At 46.5% G+C, this 12,432-nt stretch overlaps 1 protein-coding gene across 5 annotated transcripts in view; it reads left to right on the forward strand.

The window, feature by feature from the left end:
* The window catches only part of Ttc39c (tetratricopeptide repeat domain 39C), a 156,302-nt gene that overhangs the window by 100,902 nt on the left and 42,968 nt on the right, over positions 1-12,432 (forward strand). For 3 of the 5 annotated variants that reach the window (XM_030250614.1, XM_030250613.1, NM_028341.4), the window contains exons 2-5: positions 833-881; positions 2,948-3,076; positions 5,769-5,883; positions 11,232-11,586. In XM_030250614.1, the coding sequence (XP_030106474.1) occupies positions 849-881; positions 2,948-3,076; positions 5,769-5,883; positions 11,232-11,586 (632 nt within the window). In that variant the 5' untranslated portion in view covers positions 833-848. The remainder of the gene's footprint in view (positions 1-832; positions 882-2,947; positions 3,077-5,768; positions 5,884-11,231; positions 11,587-12,432) is intronic. The other 2 variants (XM_030250616.1, XM_030250615.1) reach the window with 1 other exon arrangement.

The raw sequence follows: 12,432 nt of genomic DNA on the forward strand, positions 1-12,432 counted from the left end.
TAGTACGTTGTTACATGAGTTACATGACTTTTGTCGTTGTTAATATAATGGCCCTGTATTTGCATAGTGAAAAATGAGTGACTTTTTTATTATTATTTAAGAGCACTTGGCTTTGTTTTCCTGTTACACAATTTGTGGAGATCTGGATTTTGTATTAGTTTTTAGTTTGGATTGAAGACTTTATGTTCTTGCATGTTTGTGACTCACTTAGCACTGGCTTGCTTTCTTCTTGTGCTTACTACAAGATTAGTGATGCCTGTGTTTCACAGTTGGGAATTAGTGGGTCTTGGTGAGGCGTTCTCAACCTTGGGATGAGTTGGAGGGTGTAGGTCCAGTGACAACATCCTTTGATCTGTTCTACAAATAAGACTGACTTTATGCTTGTTAGATGTTTTCTGTTTTGTTTCGACCCAGGATCTTGCTTATGGCTAGCTTGGGTAAACTCCGCCGTGGTCCTCCAGCTTCAGCCTTCCAAGCACTGCAGGCCTGCACCACCATGGCCACCCCTTATTGTAAAGCTTGGATTCAGCTTTGTGCTTAGCAGCAGATCAGCACCTTCCTTTGGCCATGATCTAGCAAATCTTTCTATTTATATCTTTATATTTACTGTCAGCTCCTTAGTGTTATAATTTTACACTGAGACCTCCCTTGCTTTTGAAGAATCAAAGATGGAGTCTCTCTTGGTCGCAGAGCCAGGAAGTACCTCAGCTCTTCAACTTCTTGGTGTAATTTACTAGTGAATGGGGTGCGGTCTATGTAATGATATATCCTAATTACCAAATGCTTTTATAGTAAGACTTCTAGTGAAATATTTTTGTTTGTTCTTTAACAGAAATCATAGTCCACTAATGAGTTTTGGAGCCAGCTTCGTCAGCTTTTTGGTAAGTTGATATCAAAAGAGATATTGCTGTCAAGAAAATAAATTCAAAGTGATGCCTATTTACTACCAGCTGTATAGACATACTGTTAAAGAAAACTTAAAGTTATTACCCATTATTTAATGTCTGTGAGATAAGTGTTCTCCCCCAAGTATAAAAAAAAATGCGTATATATGATTTTTAGAGGGTTATATTTTCCCCAGCTTGAGATATGTTTTTAGAATAAAAATCTAATTGAAAGCTCTTCAAAGCTTAAGATTGTATTGTGACAAGAAGAAAGGTCTTGGTAAGGAAGTTAACAACAGCCTAGAGATGAGTTTGTGAGCTAAACTAAAGCAGTTTAATACTTGAGAGTGGAAGACACGAGTTACAGTAGTGTTATTCAGTCAGCTGGTCAATATAGGAGGATGCTTTTGTTTCTCTGAAATGCTTGTCACATAAGCTACTTTCACACATGTTGTCTTAAAGATCATCATAGGATTGCATAATGGAGAAAATGTACTGAGTCAAAACTAAAGGGAGAGAAAACGTCCATTCAGGAATGAGAAAGAGTAGCCAGTGGGCATGTTGTGGCCAGCCCGCCTGGCCCTTAGCCAGCACCCAATGCTGGGTTCTCATTTATGCTATTGATCTTTTCTTAATGGAACCCAGGTTTTAAGGCCTCCTCTTTGCAGGAACACTAGCCCTATACCTATGGGAAGGCTGTTGTAGATGGGGAAGGTAACATTTGTCTCTGTCTTGGTTACTTTCCCTGTGGCTGTGATCAAACACAAGTCAAAAGCAACTGAAGAAACAGTTTGCTGTGGAACAGTTTGACCTTAGAGTCCATAATGGTTGGGGCTGTATCAGGGAATGATGGATGCTTTTGTTTAGCTCACTTTCTCCTTTTTATAGACAGTCCAGGATCCCTGCGCAGGGAATGGAGCCACCCACAATGATCAGGTCTTCCTACCCTAGTTAACCTTATCAAAATAATACTCCATAGACCTGCCCAGAGGCCTTCCTCCCAAGTGATTTTAGAGCTTATCAATTTGAAGTTGAGATTAGCCATCACAGTACCCAAGTGACAATGAGAAAGGGCACGGACACAGAGACAGAGGGTCTTGGCTGAGGTCTGAGGAGGAGGAATGGAAGGGGATGCCCTAGCAAGGCTGAGATTTTAGTGGCCTAAATTAGGATGGCTGGAAGGAGAGCGTGCCCCGGGCAAAGGTGACTGAGGTCTGTTTTGGTGAGAATGGGAATGTCGATTAGAGTCATACCAAAGGAACCTTAAATGTCATACCTACCCAGTGGACAATGAAAAGATAGAGACACCGGGACACCAGAGACACCAGCATAGCCAATAGGGTCTCCAGAGAGCTGGGTGCCCCGCGCCTGCTGCCTGTTCAGACCAGACCTCAGTTCTTTCTCAGGTGTTTTGGTTCCTGGCGGAGGCAGGAGAAGCAGATGTTCAGGGTCATCCTTATCTGCAGATTGACTTTAAGACCAGCATGGGCTACATGAGACAACTTTCAAAAACCAAGCAAACAGATAGCCCACTGTTGTACTGGGTGCATGTCAGAAGTGCTCATTAGACATCAAGGAGTGGCTGTAGATCATGCAAAGTCAATTCCTTGCAGGTAAACCTGCCCTCGGGAGCTCCTGTCTCTGGCAAGACTGATTTCCCAATGGCATTTTCTAACTGTTCTTTTATGAGTATTCTTGGTTCAGTATTTGAAGCCAAGGCTCCATCAGTGGATAGAATGAATTTTTTAAAGTGGCACTGCTATAAAAACTGAATTGAATAGGTCAATCAAAAATGATAGTTTCTACTATGTTTGAGTTTTAAAGAGTATAAAACACAAGGACATTCACCACTGTATAATTTTTCATGCTGGAATAATTGAGATATAAAGTCTTATTTTCTACTAAGATTATAGGTTTTTTAATGACCAGGGTGTCCTGTAACAGTGCGTGAACCTTTTTACCTGAGAATCACTGAGGTGGTTTTTCTAGTTTGGCATTTTATGGTAACGGCCTGAGGTTCCCATGCCTGCTGACTCACCGGTCCTTTCTCTGTTCCCTGGAAGAACGCCATGATGACATTCGAGGAGGAGAAAATGCAGTTGGCGTGCGATGACTTAAAGACTACAGAGAAGCTGTGTGAGAGTGAAGAGGCTGGTGTAATCGAAACAATTAAGAACAAAATTAAGAAGAACGTAAGTGGATCGGCTTGTGGACCACGTCTTGTCTGTAGAGCATGGCTCACTGACTTGGGTTTGGAATCTAGGATATGACCGAAATTAGACACCAATTGTCTGCCATGGCTTCTGGTTAAGTACTATGTCTCTTAGAGTAGAAGAAGCCCCTTCAGTCATGATAGCCATCTCTTGCCTGTGCTTAGAGTGGGTGTGATAGTTTAAATGTCAGCTTGCCACCTCCTCAGATCATTGGAGAAGAGACCATAAGTTGAGGAATTCTCTAGATCAGGCTGGCCTGTGGGCATGTCTGTGGCAGATTGTCTTGGTTTTTAATATATGTAAAAATATCTAGACCATTGTAGGTGGAGCCATTCCCTAATCGGGGCCGCTGAGCCATATGAGATGGGAGAGAGCTAGATGAAAGTTAGAGGCAAGCCGGCAGCATGGAGCATTTGTGTCTCCCTGCTCGCCACCCTTTTCCCTGAGTTGCTTTTGCTTAGGTTACTTTAGCTCAACAACAGAAATGAAAGTAGCACAGCTTTGAGGTGGAGACTCCTGAAGTGAGGGTTTCCTGGGTGTGACTAAACAGGCAAGGACAGTAGCTGACAGAGCAGTCACACATTGGTATGTTCTTGGCATCCAGCTGTTGACCTAAGTGTCCCCAGGAGATGCTGGCCTTTAGTTATAATCAAAGTCTCAGTAAGCTCACAGTCCAGGCTGGGAGTTAGCTCACCTGTGACGTGCTTGTGTGTCTGCACGAGCACCTGAGTTTGAACCCACAGAGAAAGCCAGGCGTGATGGCATGCAGGTGTAATCCCAGCACAGGGGAAGTCACCCGAGCCTAACCAGTCTCAAAAAGCAAGGTGTTGTGGTGAGATGCCTCACTGAGAAAAGTCACTTGCTGCCAAATCTGACAACCTGGGTTCAATTGGCAGGGCCCCCAAGATGGAAGAGGAAAAGTAACCACACAGTTTTCTCTGGCCCCTACATGTATGCTGTGGTGTACACACATGTACACTCATGTACATGCAGGCAGGCATGCCCGCATGCACATAAATAAGTACAATTTAAATTTAAAAACAAGACAAGATGGACCATGTCTGAGGAGGAGCCATGCCTGGCGTGACCTCCACACATACGTGAACACACATGGACACAAACACACAAAAGGTCATAAGACACGTGTTTAGAATTTGCTTTTACCATTCACTGCAATTTGTGTGAAGCTCTTGAGAGGCAGTTGCTCTAACTGCCTGAGTTTCATATGTCACACCTGTGACTTAACGGTTGTAGCCATCAAGTGCCCAGCTTTTCCTTTGCTTCATCAGGTGAGCCCTGACCGGTCAAGCAGCCATTAGTGATGGCTGTGTCTATGGATTACAGGAGGGCACTACCACACCTGCCTTTTACGTGGCTTTTGATCTAGAACTCAGCCCATCATCTTGTGCACTTAGCACTTTAACCTGCTGATCTCTCTCCCTGAATCAGTATTGTCTCTCATTCTTTGTTTCTTCGTAAATGTCATCCTCCTGCCTCCAGTACTCTCCTGCCTGAGGCTCTAAGCCCTGCTGGGTTGTCTGCTGGGGGTTCCCATAGTCAGACAACAGAAGTGTAGTACTTACTATTGCATGGTAACAAAATCTCTGTTAACCGTAAGCTCACTCCATGCCTGGCACTCATTCCTACACTGCTAACATCCGAGATGAGCCAGCCTTACAGTGTGGAAGGCAGCGTCATCTGTGTGAGTTCTCAGCCCTCTGGCAACCCTGTGTCAGAGACGCTATTGCTGGAAGTAAAGGGGAGTGCAGACACATTTTTCCCTTCCAGTGACTGCTAGGGCTGGACATGGAGCAACGGTGACCATGATGGGTTGTGTTAAGTTTAGTCAGGTGAGGGAGATGTCGTTCTTTTGTATTTACCACATACACTATTGACATGCATGTTAGAACGTGTCACTTTTTCTAGCACCGTGAGGCCATACACAGTCACTTCAAATAGCCTGTTCTGTGGGCACTTACTGTTAAGGTGGGAGTCTGCATCAAAGTGACTTTTTCATTCCATTTAGAAGCACCCGTATGACAAAGGCCAGTATTAAAAATATAATTTGACTTTTTGCTTGTCTTTACTTACGTCTCTTAAATTTCAGGTATGGTTTCTGATTTAGTCCAAGGTAGCTTTTTGTTTGTGGATATATTCTGACTAATGAATGGATATGCAGCATTTTCTCACCCTTGCATATTAGTTAAAAACAGTGACGGATACACCCTAATATCAGTGGTCCCTGAACCCAGATGGCTGGAAAACGACCTTCCAGGATTTGCTGTGTGGAATGTAATATACATGGATATCTTTCATTTTACACTAAATAAAACTATATTATCTGAAAAAACGATGGATTGCTTACTAGGTTTTTTTCTTTGCTTTTTAAATATTTTTCATAAATTCCATTTTGACCATTTACAATATGGGGTTAAATTACAGTATTCTCTAGGACTACAAGTTGTTGACAGAGTAGAGGGAGGGGAGCATGGGACCCCCCCAGCCTCTGGTGTAGCTTGGCTTTGACTTTGAGTGGTCCCCAGGGTTCACCATCCCGTGGGAAGTCATTCCGTCCTGGCAGAGCCGCCTGACCTGGCAGAGCCGCCTGAGCAGATGTTGGGAGGCTGTGCTTTCCTCGAGTGTGATTTACGACGTTCTCGTCACAACACAGGTTGATGCCCGGAAATCCACCCCCTCCATGGTCGATCGACTTCAGAGGCAGATCATCATCGCTGACTGCCAGGTTTACCTGGCAGTGCTTTCCTTTGTGAAACAAGAGTTGTCGGGTAAGTGGACGCAGTTTCTAGTGACACCCGCTGGTAATCTGTCACAACCAGGGAGTCTTCATCTTTTCTTGTTTTGTTACTTAGACTTTGAAAACTAAGCACAGGGTGACAGCACTTTTGGGGAGCTGTTAGCGATTTGTTACTTAGGAGATGGAAACTGTGGGTGTTTAATGTGTGTGCAGCAGAGTCATTTCATCCTGAGGTCTGCAGTACAGTCAGTCTTCAGCCTTGATAATTGTGTCTTTCTTATAGAAGTCGCTGATGTCTTTGATATGTCGGGGCCTATGAGAGTACCTTGCTCACCAAGTCATGAATATTATTCTTCAAAATGAAACCAAACTGGTTTGCATTTCAGATTCTCAGGAAATTGTTTTAAGCCCCTGCAGTATCAAGTGTATCAGAAAGGACTTCACACTGTACTTGAGAGCCTGGTGTTGCAGAGAGCTTGGCAAAGGGTGCACCCTGTGCTGAGTGCACGCTGGTCTGACAAGGGTGCACACTGTGCTGAGTGCACGCTGGTCTAACAAGGGTGCACCCTGTGCTGAGTGCACGCTGGTCTGACAAGGGTGCACCCTGTGCTGAGTGCACCCTGGTCTGACAAGGGTGCTCACTGTGCTGAGTGCACGCTGTGCTGAGTGCACCCTGGTCTGACAAGGGTGCTCACTGTGCTGAGTGCACGCTGTGCTGAGTGCACCCTGGTCTGACAAGGGTGCTCACTGTGCTGAGTGCACGCTGTGCTGAGTGCACCCTGGTCTGACAAGGGTGCTCACTGTGCTGAGTGCACGCTGGTCTGACAAGGGTGTACCCTGTGCTGAGTGCATGCTGGTCTGACAAGGGTGCTTTCCTCCAGCCTCTTGCTGACTTCATTTCTTGACTAGGAGTTCAGATGCATCTGGGATAGCATGCTGTGAGCTGAGTTCCTGGTCTGGTGATGTCTCTTGGATCCTGACAGCAGAAACCTGTCACTTGGCTGGACAGAATTTATGTATGGGGAGTGGGGGGAAGAGAAGAGAAGACTAAGTAGAAATCAATTCAAATTCATACTCAGAAACACATTTCCTCCCAAACATTAAATGACAAGGACATTTCTTCGGTGAAATACACTGAAAGTCATTTTTCTCCCTTTCTTCTGTTTCCATTTCTGTCTTCTGCTTGCTGCTGCTTCTGTTCAGCTTCAGTTGAAAGGGAATTTAACGGTTACTCTGATGTCTAACATTTGAACTTCCAAACACTTATCCTTCTTTTACACTACATCCTACGATGTGTTTTCACCCTTTGCTCTGGTCTTCCCCCTCCCCAGCCCGTGGCTCTCTCGCCCCCCTCCCCCACCCCCAGCAGCTTCCTAACAAGGTAGCTCTAACATGTTAAGGGATCATGGTGTGACTCTCCTATAAGGCATAAAGATGAAGTACCCCACTCCCACCCTGATCCGCCTCCCTGCCAAATCCGAACTGTGCATGCCTGAGACTTAGGGGCTGCTTCAGGCAGGATGAGAGTTCTTCATCTCCTGTTGTTTTGGCATTCATCTTCTGATGCCCAAGTTCTTTGAGGAACTCATCTTAGCCATTAAGAAAATGCTTCCTGGGCTGGAGAGATGGCTCAGCGGCTAAGACTGCTCTACCAGAGGTCCTGAGTTCAATTCCCAGCAACCACATGGTGGCTCACAACCATCTGTAATAGGATCCAGTGCCCTCTTCTGGTGTGTCTGAAGACAGCAACAGTGTACTCACATACATTAAATAAATAAATAAATAAATACTTTTAAAAAGAAAAGGGTTCAGGACCGGCCCCTGCAGGGAAAAAATACTCCTCTGTCTCCCTGGTCCCCACCTAATTTTATTTTATTTTTATTTCTGTGTCTCAGTGTGGTTATGCACATGTTGAGTGAAGGTATGATCGGAGCCAGAAGAGGGCATCAGGTCCCTCTGGGCTGGAGTTAAAGTTGCAGTGAGGCCTGACATGGGTGCTGGGTACAGGGTGCTGGGTGCTGAGCTGAGTCTTTTGAAAGTGCAGTACTCATTCTTAGCCACCAGCCATCTCTCCAGCCCTGAGATCCTGCCTTGTAAAGACCAGGGCTTATGCATTACAAGGGAAGGGCCAAGCAGATGCAGTGAGGTGTTTGCAGATTGCCATGTCTGCTGTTGTATTCTTGGCATTATGACCACTCAGCTGGCTTTTTTTCCTTCCTTCCTTCCTTCCTTCCTTCCTTCCTTCCTTCCTTCCTTCCTTCCTTCCTTCCTCCCTCCCTCCCTCCCTCCCTCCCTCCCTCCCTCCCTCCCTCCCTTCCTTTCTTCTTCTCTCCAAGGGAGACAACCACATCTTCCTTCTTTGTCAGTGAGTCCTGCTGCGACATTTTCTCTGCCCCTCAGTCTGGCTGTTTGTGCTGCCACCTTGTAGCCTCACAGTGCAGGTTTCTCAGACCTTTCCTGACATGCTTTGTGTTGCCAGTGTCACTAGCCCCACTCAAGGCTCCTGGAGACAAACCAGGATGTGGTCCACCCATGCTTCAAACACTTAGCTGGCCTGTGTCACCAGTGAGATAGAGCCAAGTCCCTCTCCTGTGGCAGGTCGGAACAGCCCCCTCCTGGCATTCTGCATGCGCATTCCTCAAGCTTCTTTGAAAGGACCTGGAAGCTTGTGTCTTAGCTCACACTGCCTGCCCATCTAGAAACACTTCAGCTCCTTCGAATTCCTCTCCTGCCCAGTCAAGTGTGTCCCAAGCCTTCCTCTTTCCTCATGGGCCTCATCAGTCTGGCCTGGGTGATGAGAAGCGGGTACCTTCTTGCAGCCGGGTGAGCAGCTATCATCTGGTGATCTACATGTTCACTTCTGAACCTGCCTCCATGTCAGACTGAGGGTAGGAACTGATAGTCCCCCCTGCCCATGTGTTCTGCACTTCCTAGGTGTCTGGCTTTCTGAGATGACAGGTGCTGGTGACCAGAGATGAGGGAGGGTGGGTTTTAGTCTGAGGAAATTCTTGATGTACTGGGGTGGGCTAAGGACGTAAATTCTACCTCAGAAGCCTGGGACCAGCAGACAGGGTTACAGAGGTGGCACAGGTGGTTCTGACCCATGGGGAAGGCCAAAGGTCTCTGGTCCTGTCACCTCTGTGCTTATAAAGAATGAACTAGGTGGGGAGTGGGGCTAAGTGCTAGCCTCTAATCCCAGCAATTTGGAGGCTGAGGTAGAAGGATCAGACATTCAAGGCTGGCTAGGGCCACAACGCCAGGCTGCTCAAAACCAAAACAAATGAAACAGAACAACAACAAATTGGCCCATTTCTTGTCTGTCCCGGATGCATGGTTGATGTCACTCCCCAGCATGGGGGCAGTGTGTGCTCTGTGAATGAAAGAGGGAGCAGGATGCCACTCAGGGAATAAATTGCCAGTGAAACATGAAACAGTAAGTCTATTAGAAGTCTACTGTCTGTGGGTGAGGACAACTAAGTCACCCATTGTTGGACTGGGAATATAAGTCAGGGTAAAGCGCTTGCTTCACAGACATGAGGACTGGAGTTCTATCCCCAGAACCCACATGGAACTCTAGGCATCTGGGCATGGGCTATCCTCCCGGCTGTGATGGGAAGGTGGAGATAGGTGGGCTTCTGAGGCCCACTCTCACCCACTCAGCGAGCTCCACACTCTCTTCAAGAAAGTAGACAACAGGCCTACTAGAAACAATACTAAGGGTGTCGTCTGGCCTTCACACACACATGCTCACACTCCACACAACCATGCATACACCCCCAGGCAAACACTTACACACATGCACATGTGCACACCCCACACAACCATGCACCCCCCCATGCAAACACTTACACACATGCACATGTGCACACCCCACACAACCATGCATACACCCCCATGCAAACACTTACACACATGCACATATGCACACCCCACACAACCATGCACCCCCCCATGTAAACATTTAGATATGCACATAAACACATGCATATGTGCACCTATGCACACACGTTTCATTTTTTTTCTTCAAACTCTGTTACCTGGGTCTCAGGAAGGACGAGGGTGACCATGCCTGACCCTTCATTGTGAGGCTCCCAGCCTTCTTAGGACGCATGGTTAGGTGAGGCCTAAGGCAGATGCTCTTGCCATGGAGAATGACAAGATTCCTGCCAAGGTCAATGTAGTATAATGGGATGCTTTCATTTTCCTAGGAGTTGCCCTTTCCAGGAAGGACTTCCACTCCTGTGTGTGGTGGGACTTCCTGAAGCCCCTCCCTCTCTCCCTGCAGATTGGCCCTCACAAATGGTCTGTGGTTTCCTGCTCCTTCTGCCTTCTCCTCTGGCCCAGAGAGATCACAGCCTGTCTCCTCTTTCCCAAGTTTCTGTAGCCAGTCAGCTTTTCCCTTGGCTGGACTTGAACCTGTGGCTCTCAGTATCTTTCACTGTATTCCACCTATGTCCCAGGCCTTGTCACCTTGTCACACACCTGCTCCCTCTTCCCTGCTGCCTCCTCATCGTAAACCAAGAGTCTGTTTCCTTTAATAAGGGAAATGTGAGGTAAACAGAGCTGAGTTTCCCTTTCTCATTTTCCAGATAAGGATGGGGGAAGCAGGGAGGAAGGAATTTACTTGTTACATGGGGGGAAGAATGTTTAGGAAGTAAAATGGAGCATTTTACCCCAAGCTCAGGGTTTGTCTAGGTGGGGGCAAAAAAAAATCACTGCAGGTCCTGAAGAAGAGATTTGTAAAAGACATCTACTTTTCTGGGTTTTACCTAGATTAGTGTCTGAGGTGGCGGTGTGTCCCTGCAGTAAGCTCTGTTACAATGAACTAAATACGATGTTTCAAGCAGCTGTTAGTTTCATAATGAGACATTTAGCCAGGCTTTGGATATTTATGTTTGTTATTACATTTATTTATTTGGTTTATGCAAGGAGTGGGGAAATGCACGCCTCAGTGCCTGTGGGGATCAAAAGCCAACATGTAGGGATCAGCACTCCCTCCCACCATGTGGGTCCCTGGGGTCAGACTCAAGTCCTCAGGGTCAGGGCGGGAGCCTTTTCCCCTCCCCTGCCCTCCCTTCCCCCTCCCCTCCCCTGCCCTCCTCCCCCCTCCCCTCCCCTCCCTTCCCCTCCGTTTTGAAGAGTTTGCTAACAGCAGCAGCAGCAGCAGCAGCAGCCCACACCCTTCTTACATGTGCTGCCTGTTAGTAGGAAATGTCTAAGTCCGTGGCCCAGCTGAGGTTGAACGATAGCTAATAACAGTAAGTTTTCCCGAATCTGCTCTCCATTTCTGTCCAGCTTCTTGCCAATCATCCTGTATCATGATGTGAATGCAAAGGTTCTTGCTGGGTTTTGAATCCCTCTCTCCCCTTCTCTTCATAGCCTACATAAAAGGTGGGTGGATCCTTAGGAAAGCCTGGAAGATTTACAGTAAGTGCTATGTGGACATCAACGCCCTTCAGGAACTGTATCAGAAGAAGCTGACGGAAGAGCCCTTGGCTTCTGATGCTGCAAATGATAACCACGTTGTGGCCGAAGGGGTGACCGAGGAGTCCTTAAGCAGACTGAAAGGGGCTGTGAGCTTTGGATATGGCCTTTTCCACCTTTGCATATCCATGGTGCCCCCAAACCTGCTCAAAATCATCAACCTGCTGGGCTTTCCTGGAGACCGCCTACAGGGCCTTTCTTCACTGACGTATGCGAGCGAAAGTAAGGACATGAAGGCCCCTTTAGCTACGTGAGTAGCTATATTGCAATGCTTTGGTAGATAATGTAGTATTGGAAATAGCTAAACAGCACTGCAGACTTTAAGAGAGGCTTCGGGGGAAATGCCGCTTGGTTGATAATGATGCTGTGCCTGTCATGCAGTGTCAAGGAGCGTGTTCTGTGCTGCTGGGGAAAGATAGTCCTGTTAACTGAGAGCTGAGGCACTGCTTTGAAACCTCCTGAGTCCTGTATTTGTTAGTTCTTTATTTTTTATGTGTGTGTGTTTATGCACACATAAGTTTATGTGTATGCATGTTTATGCACACATAGGTTTATATGTGTGTGTTTGTGCATGTGGGGTATATATGCACCTGTATGTGGAAACCAAAGAACAACTTTGAGTCCCATCCTCAGAGAGAATCTCTCATTGGCTTAGAGCTGACCTAGTAGTCTGGGCTGGCCGGCCTGCCGGCACCTCCCACACTGAAGACGTATGCATGTGCTGCCAGGTCCATGTTTTTATGTGGATTCTGGGGATTGACCTTGCATCCGCATTCTTGGGGACTTGGCACTTTCCCAGTTGAGCCCTTTCCCCTGCCGGCCCCAAGTCCAATGCTTTGAATGGTGAGCTGACCCATTGTCCAGTGTCCAGTACTTTATAAGTCTTTTGCTTTTCCCACAGTCTCTCAGATGTACATTTCTGATTTTAATTGAATTTGAGGTCAAATTTTGTGTGGTTCTGAAATTTTTGTCCTTACAAAGAATGCAAATATTGAGTAATAATCTCCCTTGGTGATTCTGGTTACTTGGTGTAGTATATGAGGTTTAGATGTCTCCCAGTATCCCTCTAAATTGAGTCATGTTAAAATTAAAATGA

This window comes from Mus musculus, chromosome 18, assembly GCF_000001635.26.
Source record: "Mus musculus strain C57BL/6J chromosome 18, GRCm38.p6 C57BL/6J".
NCBI classification, from domain to species: Eukaryota; Metazoa; Chordata; class Mammalia; order Rodentia; family Muridae; genus Mus; species Mus musculus.